A 26,720-nucleotide genomic window follows, 5' to 3' on the forward strand; every position below is an offset into this window, starting at 1 on the left:
ACACAGTGAAATGTGTCCTCTGCTTTTAACCCATCACCCTGAGTGAGCAGTGGGCATCCATGACAGGCCCCCGGGGAGCAGTGTGTGGGGACGGTGCTTTGCTCAGTGGCACCTCAGTGGCACCTTGGCGGGTCAGGATTTGAACCTGCAACCTTCTGATTACGGGGCCACTTCCTTAACCGCTGGGCCACCTCTGCAATGCATTGTGTTTATGCATTGCATAATGAAAATTGGGCCCAGTGTCTGTATTTGCAGGTTCTCTCCCTCAAATTAAATACAAATATACCTGCTTCCTCTCTTTTGAAAGGGACAATCCCCAGCAACCAGTTTGCACACAATTAAACACATGCTTACCCTAAATGTGAAAAAGCTGACACCCTGACCTGAGTCGGCAACATGTTTCCCGTCTTTGAATTTGAAATGTTGTGCACCTGCACGACCTGTTTCATGTTTTTTTTGTCATCCACACTAGGGAATTTATTCATGGTTGCACGGTTTGTTATTTCTAGTGGAGCAAACGCACCAGTGCCCCAAGTCAGCATCATAAAACCACGGGACAGCATTGAAACATCATGGAGCTGGAATATTTACACAGGTCATACTTCTGCTGCTGTCTGTAAAGCTGCCACAAGCTGTAAAAACACAACTGCCAGCAGATCAACAGCTTGATATTTATTAGACCTGGGTCCTTAGGCCAAAGTCTAATAAATGTAGGAAGGGAGCTGCACATGCTTGAAGAGAGGGCCGCTTCCTGGACCCGTGTACTGTACCCTGTTTTCCCTATTCACACAACAGACACACAACAGGCTGAATTCCCAGGTTCCCACCGTGAATAATTTCACCCAGAGACTTCGGAAGAGCGGATGGGTAATGAATACTGGAGAGAGTAAACAAACACCCCATACTCGAGCTAAATCACTGAATTCTCTCTCTTGGATTTCCTCTGTTTGGGCTCAGGCCGGTGTGGTTTGTTCTGAAGATCGAGAAGGAGGTCTGTACTATTTTATAAATGTTTCCTTTCTTTCTTTTGGTTCTCCAGATGTTCACATTTTGGGAATTTTACCGTTTGTGGCTTTATATATATTTGAGCAAGGCCTCTTGTCATAATTGTTGATGATTTCCTGTTATTTGTGTTAAATGGGGAAAAAGGCTATTAACTTTATTCCTACTCTGGGGCATTATTAGGATATAGTTGGTTTGAAATGTGATCTTATTGAAGGCATTTGCCAAGGTCCAGATATCCAATGTCCGTTTTGTCTTACTGCAGACTTTGAATCTGTTACTAATGGCTCCCTGTTATTTCCTCACTGTGTATTTTCTGCGTTAATGTTGCATGTTTTTTGCACTTGTAACAAAAAGAAGGAATAAACATTTGTAGAGGTTTTTACACAAAAACCCGTCCTGTGGAGATGGATATGACAGTGTGTGTCTTGGCGCCGATCCTCAGCCTGGGTAAATGGGAATGGTTATGTCAGGAAGGGCATCTGGTATAGAACCCTTCCCAGGTGAATTGTGACGACCCCTAATGCGAACAGCCAACAGGAGGAGCAGGAGAGGTTTCAACCCAAACCACAAGATTAGCTCCACAGTTTGAGATCAAATTGTATGCAGCAGCTTTAAAATTCATTTTGAAACACTGCAGCACTGCACACGGTGACACAACGAAATGTGTCTTCTGCTTTTAACCATCACACTTGATGAGCAGTGGGCAGCCATGAAAGGCGCCTGGGGAGCAGTGTGTGGGGACGGCATCATGGCGGTTCAAGGATTTGAAGTCACAACCTTTTGATTACGGGTCCGCTTCCTTACCCGTAACCTGCTCCAGCTTTTGAATAGCATCAGCTGTAGATAAATTATTGACATATGTTCCTAAATCATTATTAGGTGTCAGGAACGCAGATAGGGAGAGATGGACTCAAAAATTTCATTACCCTCCCACAGATACTAGACAAGGACACACCAAACACAGATAAAAACGACGAATGACAGAATGAGGAAAAACCAGAGCAAGGACACATTTATACTAATTACAACAGATGAAAACAAATCAAGGTAATCTTGAATCACAAGAAATTTTGGGAACATGACATGAAGGCCATGTGGGTCCCTCAGCGATCAAGACATGAGCAGTGTCAAAAGATGCTATGGTTGGTTTACATAGACACTCCTATGAAAAATTTCCGCTGCTTTGATCCACTTTATTGGAAGCGTGTTAATGAGCTTTTGAATTGAATGGTGAAGCATGTTAATTGGGGGAAAACTCTGACCTGCACAGGGTGGTGAGAATTTTTTCGGTGCCCGGGGTCAATGTGAAATGCCAAACATTAAGTAGACATCTTTTTAAAATGACTATAGCACAGGAAGGTCTTCTGGTATTTCTGATGAACTACAAGATGTCCACCATGAGTCCAGACAGAATAGGCGCCAAGCATGTACTACCTCTGAAATCAATGGAGTGCTGAGAACCTCAGCGTTTACATGTCCTCATGCGTATGGGTGTTTTCTGACAGCATGTTGTTGTCATCCTGGAGACGAGGAGATTTTAAAGCCACGTCTCGTAATGTTCTTTGGCAGGACAGCGAGCCGGAGAGATGACACTGTTGCTTTAGCTGGATGCTTTATGCCCCTAGCTCGTCTCCCTCACATCGTAACGTGGGCCACTCATGACACTTGAGGTCCAGCAAGGTCGGGTATGTGGCTGAGTTTAAATAAGATGCCTAAATGGAAGATATGTGAGGCAGTGCAATGCAGATGGAGAGGAAAGCTGCAACGAGGAATTAAGAGATGAAAATGTGAAACAAAATGTGACAAGAACTCACCATATGGAGCACAAAATGTGTTAACTTTGTCCTGAATGTGACTTTTGCAAATAACTCTTAATAGTAACAATCCTGTTTTACAAGGTATGAGGATTCATCTCCCTTTCATTCAATCTCATTTAAACTTGTTTTTTTTTTATATATATACATATACATACATACATACATATATATATATATATATATATATGTGTGTGTGTGTGTGTGTGTGTGTGTGTATATATATATATATATGCTTCTCTCCAAGCAAGTTATTGTTTGTTTACTTTAGTACTTTAGATGTCTTAAAACCTTAAGATAAAGGTTACTTTTTATGTATTTTTTTTATGTATTACAATAATCAATTAATCAAATAGCTGCAGCCATTGAACTGTGTTCTATTAGGAAATAATTAATTTGGGGACAAAATGCTCAATATTTACTTAGAATTAAATTTAAGTAAACTACATTTTGTAGGTCCTGGTTGAGTGATCATACATATATGTACCAGCAGTGATAAATTAAAAATTAAACTAAAAAAAATTAAAGTTTATATGCTTTTAACGTTACCATTAAAACTTTGTGTGAATTTCTAATTAAAGAAATATAGAGGTATAAAAATGCAATAGTATAGTAGAGTAGAGCTTTATGCACACTGTTTGTTCATGGTGTGTTTTTTCTTGCTCTTGGAGCACTGCTTTCTGTGGTTGGGGTTTATTTCCAAAGGATAATGAGCTCACAGCTTTCTGTGGACATCCAATTAACTTGAATGGAGCAGTTGCATGTAGGTTTTGAATGCAGACTGCATTTTAATGATGGAGATCTCATTAAGGAAGTGGGATTTACATACAACATTCATTAGCCCCACACTAGCAAGGCCCGGGACAATACAGTCTGAGCCCAGGAACAAAAAATGTTGAGTTCTGCACAATGCAATATCATGTTGCCAGATCCTGAACCCTGCACAACATTTACACGCTGACCTTTTTATTCAACATTAAAACAGCATATAAATAAATATTTATGTGCCAAAAGTTTGACAGATATGTGACGACTAATTCAAACTTGGCCTGATATCAGGGAGACAAGGTATTGAATATATATTTCAGCCTTAGTGTGGTGTATTCAGAACCATTGTCCTTTGGATGATACCAGTCCAGATGAAGGATGTGGTTTCAGAAAATAGTTCCAATAATGTATTTATTTGTAGCCCTGTGTTGTGGTCTGTGGAGCATTTTCTTAGAATTTTTTTCCTCTTCTTTTTGTAACTCATACGTTTTTAATTGCGTGCAGGAAGTATTTGTTGTTATGTCTGCATGGCTTAAGCATACTGCTCTCCCCATGAAAATATTTTAAAAGGATAAAAAAAAACCCACTAACGTTGTTTTATTGATTTCCCCCCGTTATCTGTTCCTTCGTTTAAGTGCTGTTATGGTGTGGTGGAGGTTTTCTAAGTGCATACGTTTCATTTGTGGCCTGAGCGTTGGGTTATGGCTGCTGCGGTAGGCCCTTAAGCTGGCGTAGATAAATGCCATCACCCCCCCATCCCTTTTCCAGTCCCATGAACATTCCTCACTGATCTCTTGTGGCCAAAGTAATCTAATCCCACAGTCATTGATGGTTACATACCAGCCATGGATAGAACTGCGGGCCTCTTCCAATAGGCCTACACAAAGGCTGCCAGATGCACACGTCAGCATATTTAAGACTGTGCTATGCTAAAAGCATTGGGATGGTTACTTTAAAAAAAAAAAAAAACATTTGTTTGATTTTGGGGAAATTATTCTGACTTAAAGAATTTTAAGTAATTCAAATGTGATTTAAATAGTAACTATAACAAAATACATTTGCTCAGATTCTAATTTCACGTTCTATGTATATTTTTTTAGTATAATTGTCAGATCCAGGTATTGCTGGGTAAGCCCAGCAGAAGCCCTGATTATTGGGTCCTGATCACCCTCTATAAATGTGTATGGAGGACTGCATTGAAGTGGACAGCACTGACAAGTCCAGTGTGTAGTGTCCTAATGCTTAGTCAAAAGCTACTGATTCTTTGTGTTTGTTTTTAAGCTGTTGTCCTAGTTCCTTTTCTGTTTAATAAAGCCCCCTACACCTTCAAAACGTCAAGTGTTTGTGCCTCTCTCCTTTATCTGGGCAGTGTGACAATAATGTTGTTAATCTTGGCTTTCTTTACAATTATCATTCTAATTTGGCAGATTATTTTGCTTAACACTCATATTCATAGCACATATATCGTATTCTTCTATTGACGGTAAATTAGTAAAATTTATTAGGGCACCGTTTAAACAGAATTTCATTATATTTAGTCAAGTCACGTTGCACTCCTGATTGCATAATTTTTTTAGCTACTATTTTTGAAATGTTTGATTTGGACAGTAAATAAGTCTGATTTGAATTTTCCTCCATTCTCTTTTCAGCACCTTGAACAGAACTGATCATGTAAGGCTTTATTGATACTGATCTGCTTCCTGTTTAAGTCCTTGCCTTACCTCGCCTGCATTTGGCAGCTGATGAAGTGCAATGTGCACAGTGTAATATCAAACAGCGTTAATCCACTTGGTCTCTGCATTACCTTTGTGTAACCCGATGTGAATATTGACCTCACTTTTTAAGTGTCACAGCTTGAAAGGCTTTTCATGTCATTCAGATGTCTTGCCAGCGAGTTAGCACAAAGCTGACAAAGATGCACTCTGTTTTTTTTTTTTTCAAGTAGTTGTGCTTCAGTTGGTAAATATGTTGGTCTGAGGACATGTGTGCAACAGATTGTCACAAGATCGTATCAAATGGCCCTCAGAGGCAGAATCTGAATGATCATAAATGCTGCAGACACAGGATCATGGTGATGTGGAAGTAATAAGAGCGGATGGACTCTTGGCTTTGAATGGGTTCTTCAGGGATCTCCATCGCAGTGTTAAAGGGGTTCTGAGGAGTCAGTCCAGCCTCAGTTTTGTGGGGTGTGAACTCAGTGTGACTGAACAAAGAAAGGGACAAACCGTCTCGGTCCAGAACCACAAGAGCCATCGCCTACAGGGGACCCAAAAGTGGGTTCAAATTGGAAGCAGTTGATCTATCTGGGTAAATCCTTTTTAAAAAATGAAGTAGGGACACAACCTTTCCACTAGATTTTTTTGAAATGAAGGGGAAAATACAATGGCTGTTTATGTTGATTTTGAGGCATGTCTGGTTCACTGCGGTGTCATTTCAGTTTCATTTGCTGGTCGTAACTGAACGGACTGAGAAAGCTGCAGAGACCGCTGGCCTGTGTTTATCGACAACCTAAATAATATGCTATTAATGGCATGAAGAGGTTGTTGGAGGACAAACTGCCTTTAGCTGGAAAGCGAAGTGGCAGACAGGCCAGAGATGGAAGCACCTCTCGTCAGGCCCACTGGGCACAGACCCTCCTTTTCCCTCAACTCGTGTTAAATCATTGCAATTACACTTTGATCTCCCGAAGAAAAATTAAAAGCAAAACTTCCTGGCATGGAATCATTATGATTTTTTTATATGTATTTATATATTACAACTTAACATTTAAGAAAAATTAAAAGACAGTTATTCAAAGGTTTATGGTCATAGGTCATATTTCCAGACATTTTCCATGTTGTAAATGACTTATGGTAGCTGGACATGTTGGTTAAAAACAGTTGCACTGATTTAACGAAGCAATAAAACTGTCCTTCTTTTGCATTAGTTAAGTATCTGGTGCATCATTAATTGTCAGTTTGACAATACTTTTTCATTAATTGTGTAATATTTTTCTTTCAAGCTAATTTCAGGGTTTTTCCAAATAAAAAACTATGACATTTGTAAATTACCATAAACTCAAATTAAAATACAAATTTTAGTACCATAGGTTAGACATGTGGCCCTCTGGCAGATCTGAATTCGCCTCTGGTAGTAAAATCAGTCTTTTATGTCCCATGATGCATGTTGCTGCTCAGGTCTCTGTTCCAGATTCTCTTCGGAGGAATCATTACCGAAGGACAGACCCCTCCCCACATATAATTTATCGCTTGGCTTGTTTTAGATACATATTTTTGTGCAGTCACAAAATTGTTTGTCACTTTCATCCCAGACCATTTTCAATTTAGACAGAATTTTGGTGGAATACCAAAAATACTTATTTTTTCCATTTGCTTTAAAACTGTAAAACTGTGTGAATTCATACAAATGCATACATACACACATATTCAAGAAGCTTTCACCACCCTGGTCTCAGTTCTGAGAATGATATGAAAACATCATGTGTGTGTGTGTGTGTGTGTGTGTGTGTGTGTGTGTGTGTGTGTGAAAATATGATGTGGTGGTCAGGAGGGGATTTGAGGGTGTGGGATGTCTGCTTGCTGTGATTGTGTTTAAATGCAGTGTCAGGCCTGTAAACCTTAACTGGACCCAGTGAACAGTTGGAGGTAATGGGTTCAGTGACAGGTCTGAGAATTAAATATTTTCTCTCACTTTGCCCCCCCCCCTCGCTCTCTCTTGCTCTCTGTCTGCTTCTGTGGGTTGCTTCTCTTAGGTGGCTTGTCTCACACACATTGCTGCAAACTACCTCAATGCCAAGAAAGAGGCCAGACGTTGGGGGACGGCCCACGAGAGCATTGTTCCTTATCAGGTACAAATTTTTTTATTAGATTCTGTTCAGTGTTTTTCATTCACAGGATTTTTTAGACTGATTTGCTCAGCAGAAGGTAACCTCAGTTGCAGTCTTATTTATTACAATCTTGTGCCCATTCTCCTTCTTTAACTAAGTCCCTCTTCACACGGTCGTCATTCTGAGGCCCTCAGAGGCCGGGTGACCGAGACCCTTCTTTTTATTTAAGTGAAGTGGCTGACAAAATGCTGGATGGAGTGCGTATCTGTCGCTGTGACCTGTTCCTATGACTGTGGGTAGTTGCGTATTCATGTACATGCATGTACATTACAGGCCAAAAGTTTGTTTTCTTTATTTTCATAACCATTTACATTGATAGATTCTCACTGAAGGCATCAAAACTATGAACGAACACATGTGGAGTTATTTACTTAACAAAAAGGTGAAATAACTGAAAACATGTTTTATTTTCTAGTTTCTTTAGAATAGCCACCCTTTGCTCTGATTACTGCTTTGTACGCTTTTGGCATTCTCTCGATGAGCTTCAAGAGGTCGTCACCTGAAATGGGGGCAGTGGTGGCCTAGCGGTTAAGGAAGCGGCCCCGTAATCAGAAGGTTGCTGGTTTGAATCCCGATCCGCCAAGGTGCCACTGAGCAAAGCACCGTCCCCACATACTGCTCCCCGGGCGCCTCTCATGACTGCCCACTGTTCCCATCAGGGTGATGGGTTAAATACAGAGGACAAATTTCACTGTGTGCACCGTGTGCTGTGCTGCTGTTTATCACATGTGACAATCACTTCACTTTCGAAATGGTTTTGAAGGAGTTCCCAGAGGTGTATAGCACTTGTTGGCACCTTTGCCTTCACTCTGCGGTCCAGCTCACCCACAACCATTTCGATTGTGTTCAGGTCCGGTGTCTGTGGAGGCCAGGTCTCCACTTTTTGTTAAGTACATAACTCCACATGTGTTCATTCATAGTTTTGATGCCTTCAGTGAAAATCTACCAATGTAAATGGTCATGAAAATAAAGAAAACACACTGAATGAGAAGGTGTGTCCAAACTTTTGGCCTGTACTGTATGTATTTGTGTCTGCGTTTTAAACAGCTGTGCGCAGCGTGAGTTCACAGGAACAATTCCTCCTGCCTTTATTTACGACTGGAGCAGGGATAAGGGTGGGGAGCTGTGAGGGAAGCAGTGGAAAGAGACATCGTCTTCGGTACCCCCCGCCTCCCTGTGGGTGGTGACAGGCTGGTAATTGTCTCTCAGCGCACACCTCTGCCTGGCAGCATTCAGTGAGAGCGTGCATGTCTGAGTGTAGTGGTTAAAGTGAAGATTTACTGCCAACTAGAGTCAGACTTGGTTTAATTACCTCAACGGTTTTGAGGGATGGGTCCCAATAGCTCTCATATTTGTGGGAAGACCAAATGGCCTGACTGTTACAGCTATACTTAAGCTTCTCTTGAATTCATTGAATGGAACACAATAGAGTATTTGCCTTATCTGCCATAAAAGTGCAATTTATTGCTAAACAAGTGCATACCATTCACAAACGTTTCTTCAGAATCATGAATTTAAAAAAAAATCCCCATCCCTCGTAAACCTGTTATGAGACCGATAACCCAAGACTCTAATTCATTATGACATACCACTGCAGTGTGTTTTCCACCACCACCACCACACCCCTGCCTCTTCTCTTGGGCCTGTGTCTGAACACTGACCTTGGCCATGGGACTTCGCTTGGATCTCTGCTGCACAAATAACAGAGAGCATTGGGGTGAGCCGAGTCTGACAGAATTACAGCAGAAGCAGTGCTGTCTGGCCGGCTTTGTTTGAGCTGGCCACAATGCCAGGTCAAAATTGTGTGGAACCCGAGCACTTTTAAAGTCAGGTGTAGTATTTTCCTGATGTCTGACTGGTCATGCTACTCCTGTGTCAGTGTTGTTAGACTGTTCAATATTCCAAAATAGCGTGTCTTTTGGGCAATACTCTTTTAATGATGACATAAAACTGTACTCATCATAAGTCATAATAATACTGTTTGTAGTAAACTGTCAAATTACATGGTTAGACCTAATTTATGAATATAATGAGTAAAATTTAACTAATGATCTTGGAGATTAGGCCACAGACACACACTATCTTGGCCTTAAAAATGTATAATACTCATAAACAAAACAAGCAGCCTTTGGCTGCTCCCATGGTGGGATGCATCACCTCCATTATAGGACTTCTAAAAGCTTTGTACCAGATACCACAGCAAACCTTCAGAGGTCTAGTGGAGCCCATGCCTCAGTGGGTTGGAGCTGTTTTCACAGCTACAGGTGGTCATAATGTCTACATATGGAGAATAATATTAAGAGAACAATTGGACAATAGTTTTGAAGACTTTCTTTTTGTCTCTTTCTGCAATGGTAAATGGTTTAGATAAATCTATACTTTAATATTAAACATTAAAATTTACATCTATATATACTGAAAAATGTCCTATTCTTAACAGTTCTGCAGTGTCTGGGCACTAGAGGTCAGGTCCTGCCTGCTCACTGCAAAAGCTTCTTTATTTGTGTGTCATGCAGATTCACAGATGTGTAATCCTCCAAGAGCATGAGTGGGAAAATGAATGGAAATTTGCTGTCATGCCATAAATGGACCTGAATGCGCATGAATGAATTTTTCCATCTGTCAACTCGCAGTTCATCTGATGGAGTAAAGTTTTTGCTCTCAGAACGAGCTTCATTACACGGTATTCACGCAAGACAGACATGACTGAGAGATGATGCGTGTCTGCATGCGCTAAAGCATGAGCCTGTTGGATGGTGTTCCAGCCATCCTTCTCCGGAAGAGCCCTCTCAGGAGTCTCCTCATCCTGGACAGCACTTGCTTGTTTTTTGACCCAAAGTCGCTTCCCTGTGGCCCAGAAGACGTGTAATCAACATTGTTTCCATGTTGCCAATCCACATCAATGACTAAACGAATGCAGAGTTTTTATTGCTTCATTGAGACAGTTGTTACTTCCTTACATGTACAGCAGGTTTTCACCCTGCGGGAAGAACATGCAGCGCCTTGCAATATCCATCAATAGATTTGGGCTCTCTGCGAACATGACACGAAACACATGTGAGAAGCGATATGATGTTAAAATGTGAAACACATACTGAACAAATGCTAGTTTCACCGTGTCACACTTGCAGACGTCTATTATTTGATTACAAAGGGAAGACTGAAATATGTGTGCAAATAAAAACAGTGCCTTTTATCTCAAGCTGTGTGCTATGCACCCGAGAGACAGAGCTGGGGATTCTCAGCAGCTTTTATCCTGTGGTCTCTACCGCAGGTCTGTCCCACATTATTTCCCATACTGGGAACCATAGCTGCAACAGGAATGAAAGTGAATTTGCAGAGCAGAGTGCCAGAAAGCCACTCTGACTCTCCTCCGAGGATTCATGAAAGGGAAAAGCGGGAATGTCAGTTGATGCAGGAAGCCCTTAACACACCATGCATATATATATATATATATGTCTCCAACTTCTGATAACCCCTAAACAGCCAACAATCAATACCAGCACCTCAGTTGCAGACTACAGGCCCTGCAGGACTGAGCGTTAACCAATGAGAGTACTGATAACAGTACTGTAAGGATAATAAATGAAAATTCTAGTCTCTATTGCTGTTTTTCCTTAGCCAGTCAAAGTCCTTTGCGCTTTGTTTGATTTTTATTTGATTTCAAACAGAGGCTGACCCCTTACTGATTTGATTATGAGCCGATCAGAGCTCATTAATGCTTCTCTAATTGTTATTCTTTGACCAAAGAATCTCCTTGGCACAGCATGAATAGAATAGAAAAAGATTTTTACTCTGTGGCTCAAAAAAAGTGGACAACAAGTGGAGCTTGGAGGGCTAGTTTTACATGGATTGGCAGTAACTGGTGAGATTGGTGTGAACATTCTAGTATTTATTCTGTATGTTCACTTTTTTCAGATTGATAGACTACATTCCAATACATGATTTACTCCAACAATTAGGATAACTGGAGATCTGTCTCTAGACGACTGTTTTTTTTTTTTGGTGGGCTTCTCCTTTGCCTGCTGCTGAGAACAATGAAATGAGATTTAAACTATATATAAGTAACCAAACACATCAGCGATTACACCCCACTTGTCCATTGACAAACACTGACTACCCATGGCTAGAATCAAATTAAAGTCACTGATGCTCGTAACTTCCTGGTCTGTACCCCCTACCTGAACTCTATAGGCTTGTAGACTATTCTGGTTTGCCATTCTCAGATGATGGAAAAAACAACCAATCACCATTAAGGCAGATTCTAAGCATAATTTTTAGTCCTTGTCAGCAAATAACTGGATAGAAAGTGTCTGCTTATTGTAAAGTAATATAATAGCATACCATCTGATGGAGATGTTGGTTCATATAAATGCAATACATTTGAAAAGAAAATTTTACAAAAATGAATAAGAATAAGTCGCTGGCACAAAGTTAGAAATGTATAGAGGCTATTTTTTAAAATCAATTTAATCAACCTAATGTTTATAAACAAAACAATTGTTTTCTATTAAAATGAGGACAAGCCTAAATGAACTATTTGAAGGGAGTATATTAGACATCAGGTGAACTGTCAGGATTGACTGCAGCTGTGCTCAACACCGGTGGCCAATCCTGACAGTGCTTAAATGCCGGATGTTTCCGCCCCTTCCAGGTCTCCGGAATTTTCGTGAACTTCATTTGGCAACCGTGTGTATGTTTGTGATTTGAGTTCTGGCAATCGCCACACGCCTACGGGTTTGTTTCAGTTCTTTATTTACGTTAAACTGTTTTCGGCCACCACGCCATTGTTTCTTTGAGTTTATTGTTATAATAAAAACCCCTTCCCAGTATGTCAGACCTCTGCGCTTCCTTTCCCCGTAAGTCCGTAGTCGTGACATGAACAGTCATGTTACACAATTTCTTCTTTAATAACTTTCAGCTGTTCTAAAATCACAAGATCAAAAAGTTATGTTTTTAATAAATTAAAATAAATGGTGGAAACGTATAGCAGTCAACATATATGAAACAATCAGTAGTTACAGGGACAGTCCCCCCTGTAGACACTCAGGTTCAAGTGTCTTCCTCAGGGACACAATGGTAGTAAGTGGAGTTTGAATTTGTTGTCTTCTGGTTCATAGACGAGTGTGTTACCCACTAGGCTACTACCACCCTACTCATGATCACAATGGGCTTCATTTATCAAATGTGCCTATGGCAGAAAAACGGGTGTATAATCATTTCCACAGCCATTTGGTGATTTACAGTTAAAAATTCTCATGTGAGCGTACCATGACTGCTCTCAGATCATGTATCCACTTCCTGTCAGTGCGGACTGCAGCAGAGGGAATCAGGCTATGACAGAGAATCAATAATATCTTAGCTAGTTTTAAATTATATTAAGCAGCCAGGATTTCAGGTGATGTTAGTTATGTAACATGCGATGATGCACAAAGCAAACAATTATGAGTAGTTTGCATGGTTTGCATGGTGTAGTTGCAGCTACGGAAGATGCAAAAAGTCAGCATATGCAACATTGCATCAGACTTACAGAAATGAAGTGAAAGTGAAGTGATTGTCACATGTGATACACAGCAGCACAGCACACGGTTCACACAGTGAAATTTGTCCTCTACGTTTATCCCATCACCCTGAGTGTGCAGTGGGCAGCCATGACAGGTGCCCGGGGAGCAGAGTGTGGGGACGGTGCTTTGGTCAGTGGCACCTCAGTGGCACCTTGGCGGATCGGGATTTGAACCGGCAACCTCCTGATTACGGGGCCGCTTCCTTAACCGCTAGGCCACCACTGCACCTTATGAATGGGAGAAAGACCCCAGTTTTACTGGGTGGTTAAAGCTTGGATGTCAGCCCATCTAAAACTCAATCCCACCAAAACCGAACAAATACTAATTTCAGCAGATTCTTCACCTCATCAAGATCTTGCTATATACATTAACAACGCTCAGATCTCTCCTTCTTCAACTGCACACAACCTTGGAGTAACTATAGACAACCAACTCTCCTTCTCGACTCACATCACCAATCTGCTCATGTTGATTCCTTCTCTACAAATATCAGACGGATCTGCCCTCATCTATCAACACGGGCCACCCAGATACTTGTTCAGTCCCTAGTAATCTCACAACTGGATTACTGTAACTCCCTTCCAGTAGGTATAGAGCATGTAACAGCATGACTGGTTTTCAACCTTCCCAAATTCTCCCACACCACCCCACTGCTACGCTCCCTCCACTGGCTCCCAGTAGCTGCCCGCATCAGATTCAAAATACTGATGCTGGCCTACAAATTTGTGGAGGTCAGAACAGCACAGTTGCTGAGTATTTTCAAATGGCAGCTTAAGATCTTCCTATTTAGAAAATACTTAACTAACTTGTAACTTTCTTGTAGTCTGACTTAGCAAAAAAACTACAACAGAGTAAATGAAATAATTGGATTCATGGTTTGAGTCCTAATGAACCAGAACTGATTACTTCATTGATGGTAACATGAAAGCACGCTATACGTCGCTCTGGAAAAGGGCGTCTGCCAAATTCCATAAATGTAAATATACATGAGCATCAGAACTGGACCATGCAGAAACTGAAGAAGGAAGTCTGGTCCGACCTTTTTGATCAGGAGAATGGCCATGTGCATTGTTTTCCTTGGGAAGACATGGAACCAGGATGCACTATGAAGAAGGCATCATCATTGTGATGCACAGCACATGGTGTACACAATGAAATCAGTCTTAGTGTGTGGGGAAAGTACCTTGCTCAAGGGGACCCCAGTGGCACCTTTTCAGTGCAAAGCCAGAGGAAGTATTGTTGATTACTGTACACAGTCAACCACAAAGGGACTTGAACCATCAACCCTCTGATCCAAAATCAGATGCCTAATTCATTAGGTCACATGGTCTGTGTATAATTTAAGGGGCAGTGGTGGCCTAGCGGTTAAGGAAGCGGCCCCGTAATCAGAAGGTTGCCGGTTCGAATCCCGATCCGCCAAGGTACCACTGAGGTGCCACTGAGCAAAGCACCGTCCCCACACACTGCTCCCCGGGCGCCGGTCATGGCTGCCCACTGCTCACTCAGGGTGATGGGTTAAATGCAGAGGACAAATTTCACTGTGTGCACCGTGTGCTGTGCTGCTGTGTATCACATGTGACAATCACTTCACTTTACTTTAATTTGTCATTTCTGTATTGAGGGAAGGATATGGATAACAGTATTTGGTTCATAAACCTTAGACTGCAGACACACATCTCTTTGGATGGAGGGTTTCTGAAGAGAAGTGTTTTGTTTGCATGTGTGTGTGTATGCACGTGTGTGTCCACTTGGCTAAGGTTCTTTGGCTGCCAGGCTTGTTGTCCCGTGCTTGATCTCCGTCATTTAAAACCATTTGATCTGATGGGCTAAATTTTGTCAAAACAGTGTCTCATTAGCCACTGTCTGTGCACTTTGTTCCCCACTCAACCCTTTGTGTTGCTCATGGTGGAACTACTGTAACCCCTACTTGCACCCGCCCTCACACACACAAACACACACAAGCCGGGGAGCCACTAGGGGAGTCCTTGTGAATGCTGGCTTTGTTTGAAAGTGAATCACTGCAGCCAAAATGAGACATCTTGATTTTGCCCTTGCTGAGAGGTCTGTGGCGGTCGATTGACATGTCTGTGTTGGGTTGACCCCACCCCACTGAGATGGCAAATGCAGATCCATGACAGGTGACTCCTGATGGATAGGTGGCCGTGTGGCACTATTCCTTTTGGCTATGTTGCCTGCCAGCGCTCCCCAACACGGCATTCCACCCCACAGTCTCCCTTTATGTTGGGGGATTTTCTGTGACTGGTGAACCCTTGCCACCTAGGGATCGCGACCCCGGGTGCCTTTCCATGAGAAACTCCAGAACAAGCGTTCTGTCTCTGCCTGTCTGGCTCCAGCCCATTTATTAAGAGTGGAGTGGAGACTGAGGTCTGCAGGAATTAGCGGTGGTGTATGTCTGGGCTGCGCCTGTCTGTCAGCAAGTGAGTCCTGATTATAACATCACACCAGGAAACATAAATAGTTAGCAAATATGAGGCCCAATAAAACTTTTCTCTTGTGACGTTTAGTCTGTGAGTGATTTATGAAAATACTACAAGATGATGACAGAAACATAACTAAATGCTTAATTTAAAGATGCATCAGTCATTTAGTATTAATTCTTCTTTTGAAATTTTTAGGGATTTAAGACGAAGGATGGATACATAATCATCGCTGCTGCAAACAATCATCAGTTCGTGAAAGTCTGCAATGTAAGCAGTGATTAGAGTAATACGTGTGTAATGTTAAAGTCTGCACTCATTTAATTATTATATTAAAAAATGCAGTTAATGTACAATAAATACTGAATGTACAGCTCTACATTACAAACTTTTGTAGTTTGTTGGTCATATAAAGGAATAAAAAAAAAAATAGAATTGACCATGTCCATCATATTGACCATAAAGCCATTTCTGGTACCCAGAAATTGATACATTTTTATGGATGGTTGATGACATCATGAAATAACTTTATAATGATATCTAATGTGAATAGGTGTTATAAGTGGTCTACAATGTCAATTACTGTCAATTAAATCTGTTCTTTCGTCAATTAGGTCCTGAAACTCAGCCATTTGGTCAGTGATCCTAAATTTAGGAGCAACACCCTGCGTGTGCAGCACAGGACGGAGCTGCTACAGCTCCTTTCTGAGAGGTGAGTCTCCCATCATTTTGATCCTGAGATTGGAGAGTCAAAAACGTCTTCACCGCCCCAAAAGGTTACATTTACATCAGTGTTTTTCACATTGCTTTTGTACAAAATAGGCTTGACACAATACTGAAACTTGTTACCGATACTAAGGATGGTACTCGATGCTCGATACAACAGGGGGAGAAACAACAAACACAGGAACTTTTTCATATATTTTTTTTATAAATAAAGACTAATTTTAGAATATAAAAAAAGTCAGAACACACACACACACAAACACACATAGCCGTAGTGAATGAAAAATGTATGTGCGTTGAGCAATTAGAGCTGTAATTGGGTCTGAAAAGTTAGGCTCGAGCAAATCAGAATTTTCAAATCAAATGAACCGACGAAAAAATGATAAAAATTGAAACTGAACTGAAATAGTGCCAGACCATGCTCTTTCTCTTTACATTTTCTAGCAAGCTTGGTGCTGCAGAATTATGTTGAAAGTGTCTATAATTGGGTCCTCCGCTGCAATGCTGTCCGCTGTAATGCCTGTTGAAAATTTTTGTAAACTGGTATCCAATAGTATTGGTATTGGTATGATAGTATTGATTAGTATCTGAAAAGGCTTTTTTTTTTAACCCTAGTACATAGTGTGTATAACGCAATATACTTTATACGGCTGTAATTTTAACAATCTCTTGTTCCACAGGTTTTTAGAGGAACCCACGTGCGAGTGGCTCAGGAAGTTTGAGGGGACCGGTGTCCCCTGTGGCCCAATCAACAGCATCCAGGAGGTGTTCACGGACACCCAGGTCTGTCCTAATTATCCCTCACACCCTCACTGAGTGCAGCTCTAGTGTCTGTTAATTTGATTAGTTCCTCAGAGCTTGAGTTATCCGCTGTGGGACACTGACCAGACAGGGGGAGGTTCACGTTCCTCCTCTGGTTTCTAAGAAGTAGCTACTTCTTAGAAATACAGAATTATGGTCTTGAGTCCCGCGGGGCTACAATTTTTCACATTCACAATTTTGAACCCCTTTATGGTGACCAAAAAGATGCAGGCATTTCAAATGTCACTAACTCCAAACACATGCAGCCACCATGGAAAGCAAAATTGGCTCTCGCTCAACCAAAAGGGTTGCTAAGACATTCCTGAAGAAATACTGATCTTCTCAAGCGGGCATGAAGGACAATAAAAATAACAATAAAAAAAACAGTAAAACATTTTCAGACACAAAATAATGGAGAAAAAAACTGTAAACAAATTTTGTCCCAGTTTTCACAACAGCACATTAGAAACACATCCACCACTTTCCAAGGAGACACTCAGTAGAACATATTCTCCATTTGCGGTTGAATGTCACATTAACTCTTCGGTTTCAAAGAATGTATGAACAACCCAAGTCACCCCATAATGGAATATCTAGGATCATAAGATGAACATATAGAGCATTTTTGGGACCAAAAACAACAACATGTACAAAGCACCCAGAAGACACTGAAGCCCTGTCAAATCAAATTTTTTTTCTGTGGTAGACGGGAAGTATTTTTTCCAGTATGATTGGCTTTAATTGATTTTTTTAGATCACTTATGTCTAGAAAGGTAGATATTTTGGTGTCACTGGTTCAGATTCACTAGTTCAACTATCAGAGTTCTTGAATAAAAGTGCTGATAAACTGTCTGCGTATGTGGTTTGGTGATAATCCTGCGATGACTGTAACAGATCACGATTGTGATGTCAGCCTTGAACAGTTAGTAGTATGAGCAAATAAAAAAAAAAGCAGAACAGAGGAAGAAAGGAGGAGACTAAACTTTGAATGTGTTAAAAATTGTTTGTGGAATAATATGGAAGATCCTTATTTACCGCACGAGCCAACCAGAGCCCGACCAAAATTATAAAAATTTAGACCGTTCTCTTACTCTTTACATTTTCTAGCAAGCTTGGTGCTGCAGAATTATGTTTAAAGTGTCTCTTATTGGGTCCACCAGGTAGGGGGAGGGGCTGTCCGCTGCAATGCCTGTTGAACATTTTTGTAAATTGGTAGCGAATTTGATTAGCATCTGAGAAATGTTTTTTTTACAACCCTAGTACATAGTGTGTATTATGTATTATACTTTATAAGGCTGTAATTGTTCGTATTTCCATTTAATTTTGTTAAGTAGTCACAAATAGTTTCGGCAGTGCTTTTGTGTGTGTTTTGGCATACATGAGATGCACCAAGAAGCAAGAGAAAGTTGGATGTTTAATCTCTGTGTATCTATTGTAGTCTAGCACATTTATTCATTCACTTAAATTGGATACAATCTGTGTACATGGTGTGAAAAATCAATTGTTAATCTTACTAATATTGTTCCAGTAATACACAATTTCAGTAATATGCAATTATATGTAAAAAAAACTTTTACATATTTCATTCATTTTTGTTCAAATTGCACTTCTGTGCAGCTCGAAAATGGCCTAGCGTGTGCTGTCAGTGACAGGTATGTATGCTTTTGGATAGATAAAATATTTTGGAATTTGGTTTAATGTGCCCTAAACAAGACCAAAAACCATCTGTTCATGCAAAATCTGAGTCTGATGGTTTTAAATGTCTCATAACCATAATTGTAGATTGTTATATTAGAACGTGATGTTCTGAAGGCCTTTACCATGATGTAACTGTGTGACTTGGTTCAAAATTATTAGACTTAATTATAGTTAAACAGTGGAGCATTTTAAGGGGAAATCTTGTTTTTCACACATTCCACGGACATGTCATTTTCAGCTGAAACTATGAGCAGCAATCTTTTTATTCAGCACATAATTATACGAAAATTTCTTCCAAATAAGATCATCAGCTGAATGAACAGATCAGATAAGAGATTGTTAATTATTAAACAAGTCACCACAGTAGGAGTGCTTTGTATGTCTGTTCATGATGGAATAATCTTGCAATTAATAATATGAAAGTTTCCGATACAGTAAGATTCTAAATGATCAAATGTTCACGTTGTTACCAATGGGAAGATGAAATCTGTTATAGCAAGTTCATGTCAAACCCTGTTCATGTTCTAAGCCATGCTTCTGTTTGTTTTAATCAAACGTATCTCTCTTCTTTATTAAAAATGTTGACAGTAATTGAGGTGGCTACATGGTAATCCTTGCCGCAGGATCTGGCATGAGGGGGGCTTGAGTGTTTTGTTTTCTCGTGGTAATTCATGCATCAGCCCAATAAAATGGTCGTTAAATTGACAGTCCATCGATTAGCCTCTGACACCACTTCCTGCACATTAGCATCTGTGCAATTATCAACGTTGTTCTGTATGACGCCCACACGCCGCCTGTCAAAACATGGGTCGGGGCCAAGGGCTGACGCACAAACACATCGCTGCCGGTCAGCACGTGCGGAGACGCATGCATGCACCACTGCGGCAGCACACCTGCGTCACACACAGAAGGAATGACGCCAACTGCGAATGAGGGACTGGGCTACGTGCAGCAGTCGGTATTTGTCTTGAGTGCCACGATCAAGTTATTACATTTCACTTCCTCCACACACCATAGAGTTTCCCTGCTGACGAGAGACATCAGCCTGAGATTTGAGGCCCAGGGGTAGGAAATTATCTGTCTCTGTGAGGCGAATTGAAGAGTACGTTGTAACAGAAACACGGATAGACGGAAATGAAAAGAGGTAGAGAATGGAGTCATAGATGTCGAAGCCGTAGATGCCAAGGCGAATGTCAAGGATGAAATCATTTTAGTTTCTTTAGTTATTGAACATAACAAGTAAACTATAATAGATAAAGTGGAGTATTATACCACTGCATATTGACACTAGTATGATGTGATCACATGCATGGTTGCCATAAACCAACAAAGAGTTTGTTATTGCATTTTGTTCATGATAATTTTTTTTAATAATTTAAAATAGTTTTCAATAGTTGGGATTGACACCATGAAGCTGACCAAGCTGAAGCAAAATCTTAATACAACTCCAAATAATATTTAAAATAAATAAATTATTAAATGTAGTGAGATTCTTGGGAACACTCATTATTTAGAAACCTTAATTTTTTAAATGAATTTTTCCATCTTACAGGGGGAAAAAAAGGGTAAAAGTTTAAAGTTTTTGCACTCAAAGTAGTTTAGTAGTGATTTAGTTTTCGTAGATGTCTGTTATTTGGCTGTCAACTCCATACTCAAGAAGTCACCTTCATCATATATATTTTTTATGTTTTCAATTTTCATAATATATTCATAATTATTTATAAAATGGTTTGTCAAGTTTTATTGGTACATACAATGGGTGTCCGTTTTTCTTTTTTCTCCAACACAACACATGAAATAATATTCTATTTTACAGCTAATTAAATTATTTTCTGCTGAAAATAATTGAAATAAATTATTTTCTGCTGAACTACTTTTTAATACTATACATGTTTGTATGCATAACGGAGGTGATAAAATCGAAATTGCAAAAATTACTAAAAAAAAAAAAAAAAAAAACTCCCATTATAAGGTTTAAGGGCACAAAATGTGATTTTTGAAAATGAAATTTCACGGTATTATAGATTAAAAGAATTCTTCTCAGCCAGTGACAGTGAGGGGGCAGAACTGTGACAATTATACGTCTTCAGACAGGCTACTCCTATAGCTTGTCATCGCGTTCTAAGTGATTTTGATGTTACAATTTTAAATGCTTAATTTTAAACGGTTTTGTTTGTCGCACTGCCACCAGGATGCACAAGAGGGTGCTCCAATGACAATTTTAGCAATTCTGACTTTCTTTCATTTCTGTCCTCTCTTACAAAGCCGTAAGTCATTCTTCTGATAGCCAGCTGCATCCCTTCGGTGTCCATCCTGACGGAAGACCTCCCGTAGTCTTCACGTGGCTCTGAAGGCATTTACCAACAATTGTTTCAATCACTCCACTGACATAGTCTACCCTCCTGTCACATCCTTCATCGTGTATGTCCAGTCACCTTCCAGCTGTCCTTCATAAGTGGGCACACTGATCTAAGGGTCCCGTAACAACATCACAGCATGATAATCTTTCATTCTTCCAAGAGAGATCTGTCATTTCTTTTTCCAGTTGAAAACACATTTGCTGTGTTTTTAGCGTTTGATCCATCAAAATGTTTCATGTTTTGTGGTCAAGCCAAAAGTGAAAAGTCATCTAAGAGGCAATTTTGTTTTGTAACTCTCACGGAGTCACCCTCATTTTTTTCAGATATATTATTCTCCTGGAGGACCAGTACAGAGCAATTAGAGTAATCAAATCTCATAATTTGCATTCAATACCAATGACAACTTTCATAAAGACATCCAGCCATCCCCAGCATTCTGCATGCACCCAGCATCACGGTGTTTACTCATCTTCACAATAAATCAAACACGGGACAGGCAGTGTTTCATTTTGGGTTCATGGCTGAGGGTGTGTGTGTGTTTGTGTGTGTTTGTGTGTGTGTGTGTGTGTGTATATGCAAGTTCTCATCTTCTGGCTACTTCTCCTTTATCTTCGGCAAGACAGTTTTGCTTAGCAGCAGTTTATTGACTATCTCGCCATCAAAGCAGTGCACCTGGATTTTTTCGGGTGAGATATTAATATTAATACTGGATGTTTCCAATGCACCCGGCCGGCTGCATCAGGTGCCAGGTCCAGATGTCTGACTTGGACAAAATGGCTACCAGATGTGCTTATAGATAAATGTGAGCTTTTCTCACGGAAAAGGAATAAAGAAGGGACAAAACAAATTGCTTCAGGATTTAAGTTTTTGATGTTGAGATTCAAGCTGCTTTTTTGTACAGTATTTAAGTAAGTACAGTACAAAAGGTATAACGATTATTGATCTGATTGAACTCTGCATTTTGTACAGCCGGATGGTTGTCTTAAGATCAGATTTCTTAAATGCAGGACATATGTCTTCTGTATTTGGCTACTAAAAGTAGGCCAGGAAAACCAACATGAAGCACATTTTCAAAAGGGCCTGTTTTTTTTTACTTTTTAGATTGTAGCCTTTCAAATGCTCACTACTGACAATTAGATTTTTGTTTTGACAAAAATATTTTGACCCCTTGGCTTCCTGGCTCATGAGAGATCATGACTTGGTTCTAGCCAGCTGCATACAATAACACATAATTACTGACCTTGGTGGTGTCTCACGGCAGACCTTTTCAACCAAACGTTTACTACTGAGTGGATGTTTCCGGGCCCAGTGGACCCTCAGCGGAGCTTGAACAGATGTCCAGGGCCGGGTGACTTCTGCAGATTTCGGCACAGTAGAAAGCCTTGTTCTGATTTCATGTGTATATGCAGGAGGATCTTCAATATCTCAGAGCATCCCATCGTCTGAGAGCAAAAAGAGAAAGGAACACAGTACAGGCCTAAATTTTGAACACACCTTCTCATTCAATATGTTTTCTTTACTCTCATGACCATTTACATTGGTAGATTCTTACTGAAGGCATCAAAACTATGAATGAACACATGTGGAGTTATGTACTTAACAAAAAAATAACTGAAAACATGTTTTATATTGTAGTTTCTTCAAAATAGCCACCATTTGCTCTGATTACTGCCTTGCAGACTCTTGGCATTCTCTCGATGAGCTTCAAGAGTTCGTCACCTGAAATGGTTTTCCAACAGTCTTGAAGGAGTTCCCAGAGGTGTTTAGCACTTGTTGGCCCCTTTACTGTCACTCTGCGGTCCAGCTCACCCCAAACCATCTCAATTGGGTTCAGGTCCGGTGACTGTGGAGGCCAGGTCTCCACTTTTTGTTAAGTACAGAAATCCACACATGTTCATTCATAGTTTTGATGCCTTTAGTGAGAATCTACCAATGTAAATGGTCATAAAAATAAAGAAAACTACCGGCCAAACCTTTGGCCTGTAGTGCATGTTCCTTTTGACACTGATTTTCTTTGCAATTGCTTGACCCATTTGAAGTGTTTAGGTATGCTGTGAAATCTGGTACCAAGCAATCAGCCGCATATCTTGTATGTTTTTAAGTAAGCTGTGAGGCAGTGCTTCCATGGATCAGATGCTCTGTGCACTGTGTATTCTGACACTTCTCTATCTGAACCAGTTGAACACTGTGATACACAGCACAGCACATGGTGCACACAACAAAATGTCTCCTCTGCTTTTAACCCATCACCCTTGGTGAGCAGTGGGCAGCCATGGAACGTCCCAGAGGAACTGCAGTTTTGACCCATTTTTTTAGTCACCACAGTTTGGTCTGTTTCAGAATCACTGAAGTCCTTGCATATTTTCCTGCTTAACTTTCTTATATGTCCCATACATTGCCAGGTAACTATAATTGGCATTCTCACTTAATTGGCTAATGGTGCCAATGTTACGGCTGATTGGTAAATGTGTCTGTGTGTAACATAAAGAAAATGTAGTGTCATCACTTCACCTATTATCAGTAGCTTCTTTTACTTGAGTCTTTTGTGATTCAGAGTCTGGGAGAACAAGAAAAATTAGGGTTAACCTTGCATGCATTTTTCACCTCACCATGACTCTTTGTGGGTTTGTTGAGTAAATGTTTTTGGAGAGCTTACTGAGAGCGACACAGAAACCCACAGTCTTTCTCACAATTGTTGGCAATATTCTTGGCATCACCTCACGAATGCTCTCGATCCCCCACCTATTCACTGAGTCTCGCCGAGATTGTTATGAACACAGATGAGTGTGTGGCAGCTGGTCTGAGACCATTCCATGCACATCTGTCCTCATTTTTCTACTCATATAATCACCAACTAAGCTTCACTTCTTAATTAATAACCACTGTTAGGTTCAGCACATGAAACCCTGAACTACAGTATTTGCTGAGGACGCTGCATATTGTAAGACTGCAAATTGTTTTTGGACATGAACCACTCTCAAGAAAGCCTGGTGTGAATGTGGTGTTATGGGAGATTTCGGAGAAGCCGTGCATGAAGTGGAACTGGTACACAGACAGGATTTTCCCAAGAAACAAGTCCAAGTTCCACCTGACACTGTTTTTTCCACCGACCCAATCTACCAGTATCAGATTCCTCCATAAACATAGAGCAAGACTAATGAAGACGTGTCTAGTCTTGCTAGACCATTGCCAATCTCCAGATGCTAAGAACTATGCTAATATGTTTTCAAAGGAAATATTTGGTTGAAATTTCTGGATGGGTTGATTTCAGATGTTGCTGCTTTGCTTGATACATTGGCATAAGAAGTAAAAGATGGCTTTATGAATCAGAGCTTCTTGTCTTGTCTTCGGGAATGTGTGCCTCAGTGGATTGGTCCAAGCTTTTGCCTTAGTTCTTTTGGTCTTGACAGGTACTGGCTGCAATAGTTGGAAGCTCTGGTTTCATTTAGATGAATCATGCGGTTCTGCTGCCACCTTTTCTTGCCCATATCACTCTATCTTTAACAGTCTTCCCTTCTGCTCATTCTTTCTATTTAATGCGCTTCTTTCTATCTTCACATATTTCCTTCTTTTCACAACAGGTGGACCTCCAAAATTCTGTCGATGTTTTATTATTTTCATTTCAGTGCTCCTTCAAGGTCATCACTCATGTTTGTTAATTGTTTAATCTTCAAAACAAATGAAGTGGAAGCCATGGAATTTAGATTGAAAAAAATCTTAATATATTTTTATTTTACAAAATAAATGTTAAAACTTTAATTATTTAACCAAACCAATAGGACTTACCAATGAAGCTAGATTTGTTTGAAATCTCCCACCCCTCCCTGTACGTCTCCCTTTTGCAAGTTCTTGTTTGTACTCATTAATCCCTAATGCCATATCTTTTTCTATCCTACATGCCCCAGCAACCCTCAGAGAATATTTGTACAGTATTTTTACACAGTTTGATTTGGACACATAATCATCACTGTTGCTCTTTGCTTGTCCAAACTATTTACGTGCTTGATGCTCTTATTTAAAATGTACCTTGCAGGCACATAATTTTACTTTAAAATAAACTTGGAAACACCTAATTCCTTCTTCCAGCCACACTCTAATGGAGCTTTTGTGGAATTGACTTGTTTAGACTTTCACTCTTGTCCTTTCACATTTTACTTACACTACACTGCACTGAAGGAATGAACTGTGTATACCTGATAATATACAATGTAACATAAGATCTACTTGTATTATCTAATAATTACTTTATTTATTAATGTCACATTTATAATGTCATCTCACACTCTATAGTGTGTGCATGCTTAGGCCCATTTTGTTCTCGTTTTGTTTCCTAAGCATAGGTCCACCTGTTATTTATTATAATGTAAAATGCTATAATAGTAGGGAGGGGTCTGTAGGGAGACATTTATTACTGACAGTCTCTCTCCTTCTTTGTTGGCCCATAGAAAGTCTCAATTTGGATGATTGATATGAAAATAGTGTGTCAATGCTATGACGTAGCAACCCCATTGTGGCACCGAGGATTTAACCCAGCCCTTGCAGTCATCACTGTGACTGTGAAAAGGAGTCACCAGAGGTCATTCCATCTCATGTTTTTGTCTCTTAGAGAGTGACTGCCTATCATTTTCATCTTGTGCCTGGAGAACGCATTGACTCTACAGAGACAAGTTGAAAGCAAGGACTGATGCATTGTGATATGACATAATTTATGCCTTTTTTGTGTAGGTGGATGTTCATATGTTCATTCATCTCAGTCACCCCAGAGAGTCTGGCCATCCCATGAGGGGGAGGTGGACTAAGGCGGTGAACCCATTCTCTGGAAGTGCACATGCAAACCCATGATCGCTTTTTGGTGAAGGACTGTTCTTTTTTCCTGATTCTCTCATTGTCTCTTTCTCTTTAAAGGCTTTGGGGCTTGAGTGGAGGAAGTTTTTTCTTTTTTATTGAACCATGATCTGGCCTGTGGGATCCAGCATACACAGCTGTGATGAGCTACAGGTGGAGGCCTTCAGCTGCTGCTCTCTCCACTCATTTGCCGTCTTGGCTTTCACTTCACTTCCTCCTCCACCTCGTGATGACTACCATTCGGGACCCTCCCAGTCTGTCTGTTTCAAGTTCAGGCTGTTTCATAATAAACCCAGAGTGTGGGACATGGCCATGAAGTGATAGAATAATGAGTGCAACCATCTTTAATCTTAAGAAGTTCACAAAATGTGTTTATTGCGTGTCAACTGACAGCGCCTATAACCAAGAGAAACTTAGACAGATAAGGCTGCTGCTGATAAAGTTCTGAAGTTGTTTGCAACCATGCAAATGTTCTGCCAGGCCAGGAAGCTGGATTGTTATTAAGTGATATTATGCATGAAAGAGTCATAGCATTCTAAACCTTGTTCTTTTCCATGTATCTATATCTTTTAAGCCCTGACTTTCACCTACACACGTAGTCCTTGGCCACGAGGGCCAGTGTTCATGGAAAAGAGCTGAGGAGTCAACAGTGCTGAGGTTTGATTGATCGGCAGGATAATGAGCTGCACAATTATCAGCAGATCTCAGAGTCCTCCACAGATGAGAACCAGCATTCATCCAGCCACATCAAATTGTATGGTTCCTCTGTGCATCAGCTTGGCCTTCAGCACTGGGGATTGATGGCAGTTTGCCCT

At 40.4% G+C, this 26,720-nt stretch overlaps 1 protein-coding gene across 2 annotated transcripts in view; it reads left to right on the forward strand.

Annotated features, from left to right (window-relative positions):
- Nucleotides 1-26,720, forward strand: part of sugct (succinyl-CoA:glutarate-CoA transferase) — an 81,043-nt gene that overhangs the window by 15,047 nt on the left and 39,276 nt on the right. For both annotated transcript variants that reach the window (XR_003746281.1, XM_028967100.1), the window contains exons 9-12: nucleotides 7,339-7,434; nucleotides 15,674-15,745; nucleotides 16,090-16,187; nucleotides 16,882-16,984. Coding sequence is in view for 1 of the 2 variants with exons in the window: in XM_028967100.1 (XP_028822933.1) it covers nucleotides 7,339-7,434; nucleotides 15,674-15,745; nucleotides 16,090-16,187; nucleotides 16,882-16,984 (369 nt within the window). In the remaining variant the exon portion in view is untranslated. The remainder of the gene's footprint in view (nucleotides 1-7,338; nucleotides 7,435-15,673; nucleotides 15,746-16,089; nucleotides 16,188-16,881; nucleotides 16,985-26,720) is intronic.

This window comes from Denticeps clupeoides, chromosome 2 (genome assembly GCF_900700375.1).
Source record: "Denticeps clupeoides chromosome 2, fDenClu1.1, whole genome shotgun sequence".
NCBI classification, from domain to species: Eukaryota; Metazoa; Chordata; class Actinopteri; order Clupeiformes; family Denticipitidae; genus Denticeps; species Denticeps clupeoides.